Source organism: Apodemus sylvaticus, chromosome 4 (genome assembly GCF_947179515.1).
Source record: "Apodemus sylvaticus chromosome 4, mApoSyl1.1, whole genome shotgun sequence".
In the NCBI taxonomy this organism is placed as follows: Eukaryota; Metazoa; Chordata; class Mammalia; order Rodentia; family Muridae; genus Apodemus; species Apodemus sylvaticus.
The window spans coordinates 55792363-55810446 of NC_067475.1; the positions used below are offsets into that span (position 1 = coordinate 55792363).

An 18084-nucleotide genomic window follows, 5' to 3' on the forward strand; every position below is an offset into this window, starting at 1 on the left:
TGTGGACGAGATCCATTATTTGAGAGATGGGGTATTAGGAGCACTGCACGTAGTAGTAAGCTACTTGCCATAGCCTACTATTTTTAGATGGGAAAGAGTTTGCTAAGCTTTAGACTGCTGATAAGCTTTATTAATACAAGGAGAGATTATATCTATTAATCTCTGGTTGCTGAAGAGATATTTCTAGCTTGCTACAACTGCTTCTCTGTTTTTCATACAAAAATCTCCAAGTGTTAGTGAGATTCCTTCCCCCACCTCACCACAACGTAGGTGGTATCTGGAATCATGCCCAGAACCTTTTGAGAAAAAAAGAAGAGGAAGGGAGAGGAGAGGGAATCTAACAGCCAGGAGAAGGGAGCACTTGCGCAGGCTGCCCATCTGCACAGCAGGAAGCCGGTGGAGGAAGCTGCTAAGAGCCACTGGGGCTCCTCACTATACTTTTTTCACTGCCAAAGTAACTGCATATTAGGTTGAGATTCATTGCTTTGCTCATCTCTCCTTGATTTTCATCTCGCCTTCTAAAGAAGTAGTGAACATGTAATTGGAAATCCTTTTTAGAAGGATTTAGTTTTTTGTTTGTTTTTCTTTTGGAAAAGCAGCTATGCATTTGAAGTACTTAAAGTTTTAACATTTTAAGTAAAAAAAAATCTTGGGCTTCATGATGATATTTGTTAATCATATTCTAAAATGATATTTGTGGCTTGGCTTGAGTTGTGATTGTCACTTATCTTTGAAGCTTGACAATATTGTACGAGAAAGGAGCTTTAAAGCCTCACCTATGCTGCAGGCGTTTATTAAATGCCTTCCTGCATGTGTGAGGCCCTGACTTGCTCTGGCGTTCTTCTTTATGCCTTCAGTGTCTGTTTTCAGACTTAATAAAACAAGCTTTCCCTTTCTGTGTCAGAGTTACCTGGAAAAAAAAACTTCCACAGTTAAATGGTGAAGCAAGATGAGTTTTAATACCCAGATTTCTATCTCTGGCCTGCTATTTGATTCTGTCCTCAGCATTCCTTCTTAGTGGGAACCATGCTAGATAGGAAGTTCAGAATAGAAGTCAGTGTCCCCTTGTTTGCTACTTTATGACTGTAAAGTCCTACCAGTTCTGTTTTTCATTTGTTCATACTGTCTGCCTATGCCAAAGCTACAAACCAAAGCTTGGTTCTTACACTGCAGTGCTGCCACAACAGAGGATGTATGTGCTGGAAGAGGAAGACTGTGCAGCTGTAGCTAGTGTAGAGTTTACTTTTAAAAATTATCATTTTGTGTATACAAATGGTTTACCTATCTGCATGTATGTACACACATGAGTTCAGTACCTTCAAAGGCCAGAGAAGGGAGTCAGGTCATCTTGGGCTGGAGTTATAGACAGTTGTGAGCTGCCATGTGGGTGCTGGGGATAAAACCCAGGTCCTCTGGAAAAGCATCCAGTACTTTTAACCACTGAACTATTGCCCCAGTTCCTGGTTTACTCTCCCTAGCTTGAAAGTGTTGATGACTGGTCCATTTGCATTATGCAGAAAAACTTTTTCACCTATGATAGTATACAGTTTCATAGATACTATTTGCTAACAGCATAATTTAATTAGTTTCTCCATAGGAACCTTCACAGAGTTCTGAATCTGAATCCCGGCTTCTCAATTTATACACTTCTTTTTCAGGAATGTGGAGTTTATCTCAAATTTTGTAGAAAGAGGTCATCAGAATTCATGTGAGAGTTCAAGAGGAAAGGTTTAAGTCAGTGATTCTCAACCTGTGTGTTGAGACCCTTTTATCAAACTTCTGTCTCCAAAATTACTTATGTAAAGAACATAATTTCATGATTGAGGGTCACCACAAATGAGGAACTATATTATAGGGTCAAAAAGTTGGAAGGTTCAGAACCACTGGTTTAAGCCATATAATTCCATATTTCACGCATTACTTTGTTTATAAATAATACTGATTGCAAACTATTTTCAATTTATTAAAGCCAGTGGTCCAAGTATTCTATCGCATAGATATAGTGACACATACAGTATAGCCCTAACACTTGAGCTAATGGACTGATACAGAGAATTGTGAGTTCTGAGCTAGCCTAGGTCTTTTAAAAGACCTTGTCATTAAAAATATATGTTCTGCAAATACCTAGTTCTAATTTATTCTACCTACAAAGACCTTTAAAACTTGTCATTATTTTCTTCTTTTAGATTCATCCTGATTAGCTAGAATTTAATTAGTGGAGAATTTGGTGTATGTTTTAAAACTTCTCTTTCATTTGTACACTCTGATATTTTAAATTTTTACTGTTGCTACAAAACCCTAGGGATACTACATTGGTTTTATGAACTGCAGATGGCATAGCTGGGCAGTATTGTGTTTTGCCATTGCTAGACATCCTGTTCAAAAGCAAAGCCACAGCCAAATTCAGAAGAAGGGTATGCTACAAGAATGTATTCTTGAAGAGAATACAAAACCAGATTATGAGAATATATCTGTTTTCTGATAGAACGGGGTGAAAGGATAAAGAGTTTAGTGTTAGTGTATAAAAGTTAGATAAAAGGGAAGAGAGAAACCTAATAAGATGAAGAAAATTTATTAAAATTGGATAGTTATTAAAATAAATGGCCTTTCAGAATTACCGTCTTTGCTCTCCAGCCTAGGTCTTCCTGAAATAACTGGAAAGAGACCATAGGTTTGGGGTTTTTTTGTTGTTTTTTTTTTTTTTTTAAGATTTATTTTATTTATTTGAGTACACTGTCTCTGTCTTTAGACACACCAGAAGAGGACATCAGACCACATTTCAGATGGTTGTGAGCCACCATGTGGTTGCTGGGAATTGAACTTAGGACCTCTGGGAGAGCAGTCAATGCTCTTAACTGCAGAGCCACCTCTCAGCCCAAGACAGTGGTTTTCAAAGAGTTCAGAAAGCAACCTCTTTCCCACCCTTCAAATGACAGTTACTGCCATAGTAAAAAAGAACCACGTGGTAATGCTGAATTTTAGGAAGTTGGTGTATGGCCTTGGAATTTGAAATGTTTTGATATAGCAAGATGGTCTTGAGGGTGAAGATGCCTGCCTCCACTGCTGTCAGCTTCAGTTCTATCGCCAGGACTTACATGGTGAACAGAGAGAACAGACTTCCCACAGTTTGCCCTCTGGCTTGTGTACCTTGGTACATGCACATACACATGATAAATAAGAGCCATACAATTCCCTTGTAGTAAGTCTTCAGCTTTTTACCTTTCTCTTGTAGCAAATCCAGTTTGCTGATGACATGCAAGAGTTCACCAAATTCCCTACTAAGACTGGCCGGAGATCTTTGTCTCGCTCCATCTCACAATCCTCCACAGACAGCTACAGTTCAGGTAGGTGCGACTTTCATGTCCCCTCTGTCCTGTCTTATTCACTGGTGCTCTTCACTAATAACTTAGAATGTGAAAATCATCCCCAGCAAGACTTGTAGCTGAGGATGCTTTTGTTGCGATATTCTTTCCCAGGCTGTTTTCTCTGTGGTCTGTGACCATTGCCTAGTTAGTGGTCCTGAGAAGTTCCCATATCTACATTTGCAAGGGGGGAGAAATCAGTGATATTTTTGCTTTCAGAACTGGCATTTAAAAAGAAATGTACTTTTAAACATAAGTTATTTGTATAAAACATACACTTCCACCCATGTTTTTCTTTCTGTTGCTAAGACAGCTTGAATTATGACAATAAAATTTGTATTTTTGTCTCCTTTTATTTACAAGATTACCCTTTATGTTAACATGTCTTTCCCTGTTAATTTCTGGAATGGGAAGATACAAAGTATTGTAATGTGACTCCAGCTGTTTTCCTACCCTCCTGTCTTAGCCATCTGTAGTAAGTCAAGTCTTTGTTCTAGTTAAATTGTACCTATCTCAGCCACAGAGAAGGCATTAGGAAATAATTGATAAGCTGTTCAGGGGCTGAGGTGACTCAGTAAAGTACTTACTCTGCAAGCATAAGGACCTGAGTTCAGTCCACATAGAAAGCAGGGTGGGCAACCAAAGAGCACACATGGAGGACCCATGGCACTGGCCGCATGTGGCGGAGGATGGCCTTGGTGGACATCACCCTTGAGCCTGAGGGGGTCTATGCCCCAGTGTAGGGGAATGCCAGGGCGGGAAGACAGGACTGAGTGGGGGAGGGGTTAGGATAGGGGGTTTCTGAAGGAGAGAGCTGGAAAGGGGAAAACATTTGAAATGTAAGAAAATATCCAATAAAAAATTAAAATAATAATAAAAAGAAAAAAAGAGGTGGGTGGGGTGATACATTCTTGTAATCCCAGTACTGAGAAGACAAACAGATTTCTAGATTGACTGGCTAGCCTGCCTGTCCTAGCCTAATCAGTGAGCTCCAGTTCCCAATGATGGACCCCCTGTTGCACCTGAGATGAACTAACTGAGGCTGACCTCTGACTTCCGTATGCACAGACATACGTTCACATAAGCTTCTGAATCATAGAGAAGGAACTGAAGAAAACATTTAGACACATCTACTACAACTCCTTCATCATTCAACAAAAGAAATAGTTACAACAAAGATTGCTGTTAATGTTAATGAGGATTTGTATGAAAAGCCCTTCATTGTTTCTTACCAGTATTGTTTGCATTGTTTTATTAAACTTCAAAGGCCGGTTGTAAGGTTTAAGGAATGTAAAAAAAATTATCAAAGAAAATTGTATTTCTTCCCTGTGGCGCTGATAACCCAACCAATATATGCAGGATAAACAAACAAGATCAAATGTAGGGATGCAGGGTAAATTGAGATAAGTGGTTATATAGATTTTGTGGGGCTGAAGTGTGCAAGAAACAATCCGAAATAGGATGTCTAACAAAAATGAAATGATACCTGAAGTGACAACTAAATTAGTGTGAAATGAGCAGAGCACTTAGTAAACAGACGGGGATTTTATGTGGGAAGATTGAGTTCTGGGAAGAAAACAGAGATGGAGGAAGTGAAGTTCTCAGAGGTTGTGATGGTCACCTTACAGAAACCATTAGAGTGTGTAAAGCCTAGACTGGAGCTGAGTGGGTAGAGTGAAGAAGAAACCTTTCCCAGTGCGTGTGTGGACTGCACTTCCGTCGTTTGGGAGGACATACCTGTGTGAGATGCTAAGAGAGCCTTCATGCAGTGACCAGGGAAACATCAGTTCAGAGAGGAAAGAGACTGAAAAGGAATACATGACTGTAGATCCTACTGCAGATCCATCTGAAGGATGGATTTAAATTATATGTGAAGTTTTTAATCTCAGATTAAAATCTATCTTCTTGATAGATTTTTTTTTCCCATAGCTGTGAGAAAGATCTGTTTATTTTCTGCCCTTTTCTGCATTCCTTGAGCACAACCTTGTATAAAGTCCCATAGGGATTGCTTTTATCTATATTAGTGGTTCTCAGAAGCAGTCCTGGGAACTTGTTGGAAATGTCACCTTAAATACCTCCCAAGACTGCCAAATGCTAAAATTGGCCGGGAACCTAGCTGTCTGTACTTTAACAAGCAGATCATCCTGATAGATGTGTAAGTTGATCTATGGAAACCAGTGATCTATGGAAATGGCATTCCTTATCATTCTTGTAGAGTCTGGTTACAGTCCAAAGGAGCCAAGTAACTGTACCGGGGATCACCACAGGTGGTGCAGGATTAGGCTCTATGCTTCTCTGTCACACACACACTGCTGGCGAAGTATCATAGGGTGAGTGAAAGAGCTGTGGTGCTAAGATACAGTTTCATTCACACCAGCCATTAGGGCCTAGAGGAGCAGAACTGATGACGTAAAAGGGACCTGCAATTAAAAGTGTTCGCTTCACTTAAATAACAGTCCCCTGGGGACTGCACTCAGTGGAGTTTGGGCCAATGAGGTTTTTCTCTCCCTGTTTCTTTGCTGTCTCTAGCTGCATCCTATACAGATAGCTCTGATGATGAGGTTTCCCCCCGAGAGAAACAGCAAACCAACTCGAAGGGCAGCAGCAACTTCTGTGTGAAGAACATCAAGCAGGCAGAGTTTGGACGCCGGGAGATTGAGATTGCAGAGCAAGGTAAAGGAGGGAGTGAGCGGAGGCTGGAAGCCCCCTCACTGCTTATCGAGACCTGGACAATTCAAGTGTCCTGGAAAAGAGTTCCTCACACTTTGGATAAACACTTCTCTCTATATGGACTTTGAGCCTTAGGATTCTTGCGTATGTTTTCTTTCTTTTTTCCTATTCCCAGTGTATGTAATTACAGAGTGGTTTCTGTTCTCATCATGACACCATACTCACAGGTCTACAGTGCATAGTCAGCAAGTGTTGAATCATAGCATAGTGGTTACTTGTGTGGGATATTTTTCTAGCTGCCAATACCAGAGACCCAGATTTCCCCGAAGCAGCTGATGTGACAGGTTTCTAACCTAAGGTTATGGTAGCCTGGAGTCTCATTAAGTCCTACACACCCTCAGCTGGAACAGACTGACAGCCAACTGCATCTTAGTTTCTTTCTTCCTCTACATTACTCCAGTGATCTCTGCTCTTTCTTCTGTCTTTTGGGGGGGTTTTGTTTTTTTCTTGTTGAAGGTATGTTTCCAACTCTGAGCTTGACAGGCTCAGGTAAGATAATAGACAAATAGAAAGGTCTTCCACTAAGTTCAAAATCATTCCTCCTGGACTGATAAAGACACGGAATTCTGTCCACTTTGGTCAGTTTTGAAAGTTTAATTCATTTTCTGCTCATACCTTTGTATATATAAAGCAGAAGCAAGACCTGCCAATTGTGCTTACATCATAACCTCCAGTTACTCTACTGGTGAAACCTCTAGTCATCAGGGAAATATGTTTGGCATTTTCTACCCCATTTCACCATGGGTCAGTAGACCTAACGCTGCTTGTGGCTGGGCAGGAGCGAATGGTGTTGGTAGTGTGGACCTGGCTCAGATCCTCTGTTCTTCCACAGACATGTCTGCTCTGATTTCACTCAGGAAACGTGCTCAGGGAGAGAAGCCTTTGGCTGGTGCTAAAATAGTGGGCTGTACACACATCACGGCCCAGACAGCGGTGAGTTTGTTGGAAGAAAATAGAGGGACTTCTGATATACGGGGAAAAAAAACTTTTTTTTTTATTAAAAATAAATATGCCATCCCAGGCAGTGGTGGCAATGAAGCAGACAGATGTTGGTGAGTTGGAGGCCATCCTGATCTACAGAGTGAGTTCAAGTACAGCCAGGACTTCACAGAAAAATATAGACAGACAGACAAATGAACAAACATGCCTTTTCTTCCTACCTAGCTGACTTAGGAAGATGTAAACTGATTGTGGTAGAAATGTTTGAAGACTTTTAGGAACGTGTCTTTCAGCCATGGATAAGTGACTGTGCCACACAGCTGTCCCTTTGTCTACTTGTCCAGTGCGGGGTCAGCTCTGATGTTACAGACACTGTCCTCTGGCTGGCATTTGTCCCCTGCTCCTGGGCAGCCTACCTTTCCTTACCCATCTTTCTGTACATCCATAGGTGTTGATTGAGACACTCTGTGCCCTGGGGGCTCAGTGCCGCTGGTCTGCCTGCAACATCTATTCAACTCAGAATGAGGTAGCCGCAGCACTGGCTGAGGCCGGTAAGTCCCCTTCTTACCAGCTTTGCCTCAAGTAATTAGGTACAACCCAGCAAAATTGTCAGTATGCCTTGTATATCTGGGGACTATAAATTTGGGCAGTCTTAAAACAACAGAGCCTGAATATAAAGCTTAATGGTGGAATATTTCCCTGGCGTGCATCGCAACAGTGAATTTGATCCCCACTATCATGACAAGGATGAAGAGAACAGGAAGAACTTTATACCAAAACCAAAGTATACTTAGAAACAAACAAACACCTAAGGAAATACTCAATTATAATGTTAAATGGGTAAAGGAAAAATGTAAATGTGAGCTCAGCAGGTCTCTTCTCCCCAAAAGTCTTCCAGTTTCGAGAAAACACTGTAAGAAGTGTCTTTTATATTGATGGTTAATGGATTATTTGGTATTTTGTAGTACACTAAAATATATGTGCTATAAGTTTTAATTAAAAATAAAATAATTTTTATTGTCAAAATGTTCAAAAGTATATTGCCTTGAAGTTGGTCTGAGGATGACCTTCCACCTTCTAGGATCTGGAAAAAGTTACAGAATAGACTTTGTTTAATTCTTTTCTAATAACTATTTATTGTAGAAGATTTAAGAAATTTTTTTTAAAAAAAAAATGAAGATTTGACAAGCTTCTCTTTATACATCACATTGGTAAACCAAATCTTAGTATGTACACATTTTTTATAACCAAAACATTGCATTTTCAGAAGTAATTTATCATATCACTGAAAAGTGGCCACATCATTCATTCATATGAGCACATGACTTTACTCCTTCATTTTCCTAGATTGCATATTTAATGTATCCTGAGGCATCTGCTGATGTGCAGTGCTCTAGCAGCTTTGTTTGGCATACCTCACCTTGCTGCCTTAAGATGCAGGGCAAAGTAAAATTGGCCTAAAGAAAGTAATACTTTATGACTCCAAGATATTTTTAAAACAGAAATCTCTTAATTTCTTAACTAAAGTAATTTCTGAACTAAAAAGTACGATTTTGACTTTTACTCTAAGTGTTCCCTCTGTAGTATTGCTTCTTTCCCTTCATTCTTCGTATGGATCTCAGGAGCTGGTACTGATGTGCACATCAGAAGCAACATCAGCAGATTGATTTCTGTCTCCATAGGAGTTGCAGTGTTTGCTTGGAAGGGCGAATCGGAAGATGATTTCTGGTGGTGCATTGACCGCTGTGTCAACATGGACGGGTGGCAGGCTAACATGGTAATCATTCATGTCCATCCATACTGTACACTATGGATTTATTTCCTTTTCTCCCTTAAAGCATGGCTCCCTAAATATATTTTTGTATGATTGGTCTTATTACTGGCTATATTGCTAAAGTGTTGATAACACAATATCTGCTTGGTATGGATCTAAGATGCACAAGGCCCTGGTTCAATCTCCAGCATCAATAAGAAAGAAAGGAAGGATGGAAAGAAAAGAAAAGAAAGAAAGCAAGCTCTGAGAAGTGATAGAAAAGTGGGGAAAGGGTAAGCTGAGATGGACACATTTTCAAACAGTGAATAAACAGAAGGGAGTGGCGTGGTCCCTCTTTGGAGGAGGAGCCTTATTTCTTTCCTTCCTGCTCCACTGCTCCCCTTGTCTTCGAAGGAGCCATATATTTCAACTAGACTGAAAATGAGCCCATGATTTGTAACACACACTCACTGTAGCAGGGCATGGCGCATGCCTGTAAGCCCAGCATTTGAGAGGCTGAAGCAGGAGGAATCCTTGAGCTCAGGAATATTAGACTAGCCTGAGCAACATAGCAAAATCCAGTCTCAAAAAAGAGCTTTCTACTGTAGCCTAGAAGTCATTTAGGGATTCTTTTAACCATTTTACGTCAACAGATGTAACTATATTTCCAATGTCTAAAACTATTAATACTACAGAGCGTTAAGAAGTGCTCTTTCAACATATCCAGGGCTCTCTCGATAGTGTAGACCATGGGCTCAAAGTCCCCGTAGCTCTAGCAGCCTGCATGCCCATAGAAGTCTTCTGGCTGTTCTGTAGATCCTGGATGATGGGGGAGACTTAACCCACTGGGTTTATAAGAAGTATCCAAACGTGTTTAAGAAGATCCGAGGCATTGTGGAAGAGAGCGTGACTGGTGTTCACAGGTAACAGACTCTGGAGTAGCTGCCCCTTGTGTCCTTGCCTCATCAGATTCTTCTGGTCTCTCCTAGACTTTAGGGCTGTATTTCAGACTTAAAATAACCAAGTGGGAGTGTCTTCGTTAGATAAAACTGAGTTTTTACTTTTGCAAAATCAAAGTGACCATAGAAGGAATTTTGAAGGAATTTTTTTCAAGTTCTAATTCACATGCTTTTATCTCTCCCATTTGCTCCACTGAGTAATTAGTTAACAGTTGTTTGGGGGTAAGGGTATAGGGAGGAGTGTGTTTTGGAAAACTTGTGCTCAATGTTGTATTATAATTTTTATGTTTTAAAAATGGAGGGGAAAGTCTATTGAAAAACTACAGGTGATGCAACAAAAAGTAAAACTGGAGGTATACTCTTGGCTTAGGGAAAATAACTAAATGGTATCTAGGAATATTGCTCTACGGGGCTCAGTGTACGTGATTGCTCTCACAGACACTGTAACCACATCAGCACTACTGTCATCTTTGTTGACTGAAGTAGACATGAATATTTAAAGTCAGAACGATGCTGCCCTAAGGTTAGAATGTTCCCTTTGTGGAAGAGAGTGAATTACTTAACTGAATTTTTTTTCATCCAAAATTAAAGGGTAAAATAGAAGGAAATGAGTTGAGGAAAGGTAACGAGAAAATAGTCATGTTTCCAAAGAACGTGTGGGCATAAGTAAGACTAAGGAGGGCAGCATGGACCTTGAAGAGACAGCAGCACACTTGCTGTTTATTGTTTATCACTAACTAGTTGTGTGTTTGTTTTGTGGCTTCTTCTCCCTTCTAGGCTGTATCAGCTCTCCAAAGCTGGGAAGCTCTGTGTTCCAGCCATGAATGTCAATGATTCTGTTACCAAACAGAAGTTTGATAACTTGTACTGCTGCCGAGAATCCATTTTGGATGGGTATGTTGAAATGTATGCATTCAGATTCGCAGGGACTAATGGTATTATTTGTTTGACGTATTAGTCTGATACCTATCGCTTGCCCTTGTAGTCCCTCTTTTACGTGTTATTAAAGGAGCCCATTTCACACTAATCTCAGCCAGCTTTCAATTGAATTTCTCCTGGGCACTGCCCTACACTTGAATTTTGTACAAAGGGACTGAGTTGTAAATGATGTTTGAGAAGAGCCCTGTCTGTTTCCACAGCCTGAAGAGGACCACAGATGTGATGTTTGGTGGGAAACAGGTGGTGGTGTGTGGCTATGGCGAGGTAAATAGTTGGTCCCACGTCTGTGTCTTCTTAGAAGGGCTTTAGAGACACATGGAATGGAGACAACCTAGAAACACTGGTGAATGTTTTTCGATGTTGTGCTTGAAAATAGTGGCAAAAGTCCTTTCCATATTCATGAATTAAAGGCAGAGTTACTGACTTTTCATATTTTACCAGTTTATCTTATTGACTGATGTCAGCATTACTGCCTCCCACTTATAACCTTTTATGAAATAAAATTCAAGTGAATAGTGACATTATAGTTGGATATCTTTAAACTGGACTAGGTCCTAGGAAGTTTCATTATCTTCAGCAGTAGTCCACTGAAGTTCTTGGGCTGGGTATTGAGTAGACCACATTGGAAGTGAGTTTTACCAGGTTTTTAATGGAGTAAATCAGTTGTTCTTGTTTGATCTTGTTTTCATAATGATAACTATTACCCAAAGCTTCCCTCTCCCCAACTCTTGTTGTGACTTGTCTGCTAAATTATCTCTAATTGAGGTTTACAGCCTAGGTTGGGCTTCTGCTCCAGCTGGGGCTGGAGTGTTCACTGGATGATGACTGATTTAAAGAGTTAATCCCTCCCTCCTCAAAAGCTTGTCTGCCCCACTGAGCATGTCTTCTTAGACCTGGCAACTTGGCTTTCCTATATTCTGCAGGTAGGAAAGGGCTGCTGTGCTGCTCTCAAAGCCCTTGGAGCAATTGTCTACATCACAGAAATCGATCCCATCTGTGCTCTGCAGGCCTGGTAAGGTGGGGTACTGATAACACGGTTAGGTTTGATGTCCATGCTTCGTATTTCTGAGAGCTAGTGGCTGATTCACTTTATTGTTTTTGTAGAAATCTCCCAGGAAAAGAGTAAGATGCCTTGTTCCCTTCGCTCTAAGGATTCATGGGCCCTCTTGGTGTTTTCACTTCCTGTGCAGGCTCATGGGGCTCTGCAGAAGCCAGTCTGTAGTTCACTAGAGCTCGCTATTTGCCATTTCTGGGATGGAGCATTAGCTTTTACTTCAGAAGGGGTTTTGTTGTCTAATTTTGTAGCCGTTTCAGAATGTTGTCAGCGTGTGACACAGCACACTGCTTTGCTTATAGTGTTGCTTTCTTTTCTTCCAGCATGGACGGGTTCAGGGTGGTGAAGCTAAATGAAGTCATCCGGCAGGTGGATGTCGTGATAACCTGCACAGGTGAGTATCAGCCCTTCATCCGACAGGTGGATGTTGATAACCTGCTCAGGTGAGTGTCAGTGATGGGGTGCACAGAGAACAGGGCTAACTCTCAGGCTAAATCTCAGAACTGACACAGAAGGGAAGACCGGTGCTCAGTGTTAGAGTTCTCAGAACTTTTACCATGGTGATTTTTCATATTACTTGGTCTTAAGACCAAATAATTGAGCTCAAGCATTTTCTGTTCACATCTTCCGCACAATGTGAGCAAGCTCTTTAAAGGTTAGCAATCACCTTCCAGGTGCCAGCTGGAAACAGCTGCTATCCTTGCTGCCCAGCATCTCTCTTCAGCCACTCTTCTCTCCTTTTAGGAAATAAGAATGTAGTGACACGGGAGCACCTGGACCGAATGAAAAATAGTTGCATCGTGTGCAATATGGGCCATTCCAACACGGAAATCGACGTGGTAAGGTTTCTCCACTGCAGCTAGGCCTTCCTTTGCATTTATTTCACTAGAGCCACAACCAGCTGTCTGTTCTTCCTTCCAGACCAGCCTCCGCACTCCAGAGCTAACATGGGAGCGCGTACGTTCTCAGGTGGACCATGTCATCTGGCCCGATGGCAAACGGGTCGTGCTTCTAGCAGAGGTAACACACTGCTGACTGCAGGCATGTGCTAGATGCACAGAGGAACGGGAAGCAGTGGAAATACTAGTTCTGTGTTCTGGTGAATTCTGCCTTTGGATAAAGATATGTTTTCCCAATTGTGTGTCCCCTAAAAGAGAGGCACACCAAGAAAACCTCCTTTTGCTAAGTACATCCTCTATTTCCAGCCCTTAGCCAATTTCAGCCTTCATACTGATCGGTAACGAGGGTAAAGCCTACAGTCCTGATTTGAGTGGAGTGCAGAGAGGTGTAAAGTCCTCCCTGTCTGCTCGATGTTGGTGCCATTAGAACCTGAGAAAGGCAGCAGCTCATCCTCTCTTTTCTCTCCCCAGGGTCGTTTACTCAATTTGAGCTGCTCCACAGTTCCTACCTTTGTTCTTTCCATCACGGCTACAACACAGGTATGCGGCAAGATGCCTGCTTTTCCTCCACGGAGATGGGAGGCATGGGTACACCCAGACCAGGGCTCTGATGAGTGAACTGTCTACTCTTAACTCTTCCATGTCCTAAGTTGTTGAAGTTCACATTTTTCCTTTGAAGAGGTATTTGTGATTGTGTCTCTGAATTGCTGCTCAGCTGAAATTACAGTGTTCCAACTTAGTTATATTTAGTTTGTTCTTTTGTTAGAAAGTAAACATAACATCACTTTTTCTTATGTTATATAGCCTTTGTCTCAGGGCAGAGTCCTGGGTGCACTCAGATGACCAGTCACTGTCATGCTTATCCTGAAATGCTTTTAAATCTAGTTTTATTTTATGTCCTTTCTAAGAAATGCTTTGTTCCCCTGCCCTCTGTCCCTGCGTAGGCTTTGGCACTGATAGAACTTTATAATGCACCGGAGGGCCGCTACAAACAGGATGTGTACTTGCTTCCTAAGAAAATGGGTGAGTGAGATCTGAAGCCTGCATTGACCCTAGTTGGCAATAAATGGTTGCCATTTGGTTTTATAAAATGACTTTCCTAAAGCATTAACTGTAGAGTCAGGGTTCTGATTATTCTTCTAGTCCCTGGCCTCAGGAGACAGTCTTTTAGCACCATGAGCTTCCATTTTTGTGAGATGTAATGTAAGAATAGTACTGTATAGTTTACAGAATTGTAGTAAGAATCCATGCTAAGTAAGGAAGATATTCTTATTCTCAAGTCCCTTCCAAAACTCACCAGACTTCCCAGTGCAACTTAGTGCAGTTTAGACCAAAGTGAGAGGAACAGAAACAAGTTCTATTATCATCTAATGTCTTGATTGGCAAATCACCTCCAACCCAACCTATGTGCCTCATAGGTCAAGCACTTACACTGTGCTCAGATGGCACAAGCCCCGTCTTGTCCTTTGCCTTTCTGCAGAGTAGCACCCACCCGCACTTCACCAGTCCACATGCCTGGCTTTACACTTAAATCCAACCTGCATATTGGGGAGATGCTGGTAGTTAAGAGAGCACTTGCTGCTTTCACAGAGGGCCCAGGCTCAGGTCCCAGCAGCTGCAAAGTGCCTCACAACCATTTTATACTGGGTAAGGAACTCAGTGCCTTCTTCTGGGCTCACTGAGCACGGAGAACAGATACAGTCCAAATGGATACATAACAGGAAAACATGCGTACACATAGAATTTTCTTATTTTATGTTGCTTTTGGATAATTTGTTGTGGTTGTGTATTTTTTTTATATGTATGGGTGTTTTGCCTACATGTATATATGACCACAGGCATTGCCGGTCAAAGCCAGAAGAGGGTATCAAAAGACCTGGAACTAGATTTATAGATGGTTTAAGCTGCTATTTGGGTACTGGAAATCAAACCTGGGTCTTCTAAAAGAACAGCTAGTGCTTTTAACTGCTGAGTCATATCTCTACTGTATATTGTTGTTGTCATTGTTGTTGTTTTAAGAAATTCATAAAAGTTAGGGAACAATACTAAATATGTGCCTTAGAAATCCATCAGTCTAAGATATGTGGCTTTAAGGATTCTGTTTTAAATAAATGTCTGTGACAGGAGGCTCTTTTAAGCCTGTTGGATTCATTTTTATGGTTTATGATTTGACAATAGTTTAATATAATTAAAGAGGTTGCCACAGGAATTGGGTGTAGTATATGACATGGTTACCCATAGTAACTACTCAAGTGATGCCACAGCTGAGGGGAAGTACAAGACATCCATTCGCCTACCTGGTGCATGGCCTTCTGTTTGCTTAGTATATATGCTTAAAAGAAAAAAATTTCCAGAAATACAGCTTTGAAAGCTTTCTTAATTAAGCAGATATTTCAAATTGTGCATTCCTTTAGGGTTGTTCCATTCCTCTTCTCTTCCTGAATAGTTTTAAGCAATGATAATAGAAGGGAGGCTATATCCTAAAGGCATGTATGACAGGTCTACTGCCCTTACCACTTTTCTCCTCCCAGATGAATATGTTGCCAGCTTGCACCTGCCATCATTTGATGCCCACCTGACAGAGCTGACAGATGACCAAGCAAAGTATCTGGGACTCAACAAGAATGGGCCATTCAAACCCAATTATTACAGGTAACTGGAAGAAAGCAAAGCAAAGTGCTTCCCAGTAACAGATCAGCCACTTTAGCCAGGTTTCTTCAGTAAAGATAGTGTCATGTGTGATATTTAAGAGTATTAAGGACGCCATTACAGGTTAGCAGGGCCATGATTAGGTTGTTAAGTATTGAGTGCTTGCCTAGCATAGTGAGGTACAGTCCCCAGCTCTGCAGAAAGCCAAATTAACAAGGTAGTCAGAGAGAATGTGTGTCCACAGTTTAATGTAAAGAACTAAGTGTCTTAAGGTTTTAGAAGGTGAGCCTCACCCCAGAAGGAACCCAGGGAAGGATTCCCCCAGTCTGGGCTGGGAGGGAGCTGGGAAGGTGCTGATGCTGATCGCAGAAGCCGTGTTCACAGGTCCACCCCTCTCTTTCAGATACTAATGGACGCATTACAATGACCAGTCCACACGAACCACGAATCTCTAATAGAGTATTTTTTAAGATAACTTTTATTTTCTTCTTATTACTTTCCTTTTGATTTTTTTTCTATAATTTCATTTTTGTTTTCTCATCTCATCATTTGAGTTTTGCAGACCACACAGGAACTTGTTCCATGGCTCTTTAGGTGAAACTGAGGTCAAAGGTTTCTCACCCTAGTCACTAAAAGGGGTTAACTCTGCAGCCCAGAAAGTTAATTCTTTAACCATTTCTGGGGACTTTGATCGTATTTAGTTACCTTATTAACAGAAAATGCTAAGGCATCTTCTTCTATGTGAAACAATCTACAGTGTCTAAATTGCCTTAAAAGAGCCTGTTCCTAGCTGCAGGCGGGAACGCGTGCTCTTTCACTTCTTCAGAGGAGCCAGGATGGTACTTCCCAGCCAGGTAGGTTAGATATAGGTGGTGCATGTCAGCTTCCCGTAGAAACTCTAAGCCCTGTTCCCGTGTCAGGTGGCGTGTCTGGGAGATGTGCTGCTTGTTACACTCAGTAGGTTCACTTGGGTTTGTAGTTCAGCCCTTCCACCAGTCTCTCTCATTGTTCTGGTTTTAACTAAACTGCATTCTATCAAGTTGAATTTTGTCCCTTAGCATTTATTTCTGTTTTATTTCTTTTAATTAAGGAAAAAATTTATTGTTAACCCTGAGGAACAGCTCAGGTGGTTAGTTACCAATATCTCTTGAACCTTTGAAGCAAAGTGTGAAGAGTTGAGGCTAGAAAAATACTAGTCTCAGACTCTGATGTTTCCAGCTCATAGTTTATAGCGTCAGTGAACTGGAGCCATAAGCAAAATTTCTCAGCTCTGCCTCACGCAGCTTATGCTGACGGCCGATTTATTGAGCCATTACTCAGTATAAAACACTGAGCCCTGTCTTTAGGGTTTATCCTTTAAGAGCAAACTTGTGGGCAGCTGTGCTTCTGCAACCTAAACTATTGAAGGGAAGTCCGTATAGATGGAAGAAAGAATGATAAATTGGGCCAGGGTGAAACAAATACAACTATATAATCTGTTCAGAACTGTAGACCTTGTCTGGTATTAGTTTTATAGACATGGTGCCACTTTTGATTGACACTTGCCACAGAAATAGAAAATAAAAATTATAAACTGAGATCTTAAAGAAGACTTGGAGAAAGTACATCCTGAGTCATGCTCTAAGAGAATCCCAAGAGGCCCTCTAAAACTCAGAGAGACTTGTTCCCAGGCCACGCACCCCGCTTGCCAGTATCTCTGCATGGTCAAACGAGCTTCATGCTCACGAGCTTTAAGTATATAATTATCCAGGATGTTAAGTCCTCAACGTGTTCTAGCTTGTGATCCTTCAAAGATGGGTTATGTGTTAATGATAGGTACTAGAAATGTTTACTTCTCTCTTTCCACTGATCAGAGAAACAGGCATTAAAAACAGAAATACAAGAAAGGAAAGCTTTTGCCCTGCACCTTTCTTGCAGGGAACAATTATCTTGCCAAACTTCTCTCCCTTCCATCTCCCATTCTCCGTGCCCAGTCCCTTCCTGTTCCTTGCCAGTGTGGTCATGCTCTCGTCTCTGTAGATGCTAACATTGACGACCCCTTTCCTGGGGCACTTAGCCACCCAGTCAGAACACCACATTCAGTAGGGATTTATCTTGGCTAACAGCAGTGTATCCATCTAGTCAGCTCTACTGCAGGGGAGAGGCCGAGTCCCTGTTGCCCTCTAATCCGCCCTCTGGCCCTGTATCTATTCTGTGTCCATAGGATTAATAGGTAAGGGCTAGTCTCTGTCAAGCCATGTAACAAAGGACACTGGAAAATGTCTGGCATCAGAGGGAACATTTGGAGACCAACTTGGGAGGAAAATATTCATTTTGTATTGAATGATTTTTAATGAATGCAATATTAATCCTTGCAGATGAGCAATAATCATTAAAATCAATTAAAAATGATAAAACATTTGGTAGTCTTGTGTCTTTTTTGGTTAAATAGCAAAACTTAATTAGACCTGGTGTCCTAGGATGAGACTAGCCATTTGAAGACAAGGTTTGTTTTACGAAAGCTGGCCTCAGACTTATTGAATCAAATCATCCTGACTCAGTCTTCCCAGTAGCTGGAACTATAGCATTACACCAGTGTACCCTACTATCATTAATTAATATCTTAAGTTGTTATGAGAGGGCTATTGAATATCCTCCAAAATCTGGTGTTACTGTTGCGTGGTGCACGGAACCTTTAGGGGGTAGGACCTAATGGAAGGTGCTTAGGTCACTGGAAGTGTGCCCTTGGCAGGAATGGACGCCATCCTAGATAGGAGATGAGCAGTTTTGTTTCCACCTTGAATTTTTGTCTTATTGTTCT

At 41.3% G+C, this 18084-nt stretch overlaps 1 protein-coding gene across 6 annotated transcripts in view; it reads left to right on the forward strand.

The window, feature by feature from the left end:
* The window catches only part of Ahcyl1 (adenosylhomocysteinase like 1), a 32072-nt gene extending 14390 nt beyond the window's left edge, over positions 1-17682 (forward strand). For 4 of the 6 annotated variants that reach the window (XM_052179482.1, XM_052179485.1, XM_052179486.1 and 1 more), the window contains exons 2-17: positions 3233-3344; positions 5892-6035; positions 6925-7025; positions 7480-7582; positions 8714-8808; positions 9601-9707; positions 10521-10637; positions 10883-10946; positions 11606-11694; positions 12060-12130; positions 12481-12575; positions 12658-12756; positions 13107-13175; positions 13580-13658; positions 15167-15287; positions 15688-17682. In XM_052179482.1, coding sequence (XP_052035442.1) covers positions 3233-3344; positions 5892-6035; positions 6925-7025; positions 7480-7582; positions 8714-8808; positions 9601-9707; positions 10521-10637; positions 10883-10946; positions 11606-11694; positions 12060-12130; positions 12481-12575; positions 12658-12756; positions 13107-13175; positions 13580-13658; positions 15167-15287; positions 15688-15694 — 1473 coding nt within the window. In that variant the 3' untranslated portion in view covers positions 15695-17682. Of the gene's footprint in view, positions 1-3232; positions 3345-5891; positions 6036-6924; positions 7026-7479; positions 7583-8713; positions 8809-9600; positions 9708-10520; positions 10638-10882; positions 10947-11605; positions 11695-12059; positions 12131-12480; positions 12576-12657; positions 12757-13106; positions 13176-13579; positions 13659-15166; positions 15292-15687 lie in introns of those variants that run through there. The other 2 variants (XM_052179483.1, XM_052179487.1) reach the window with 2 other exon arrangements.
* The last annotated feature ends 402 nt before the right edge of the window (positions 17683-18084 follow it).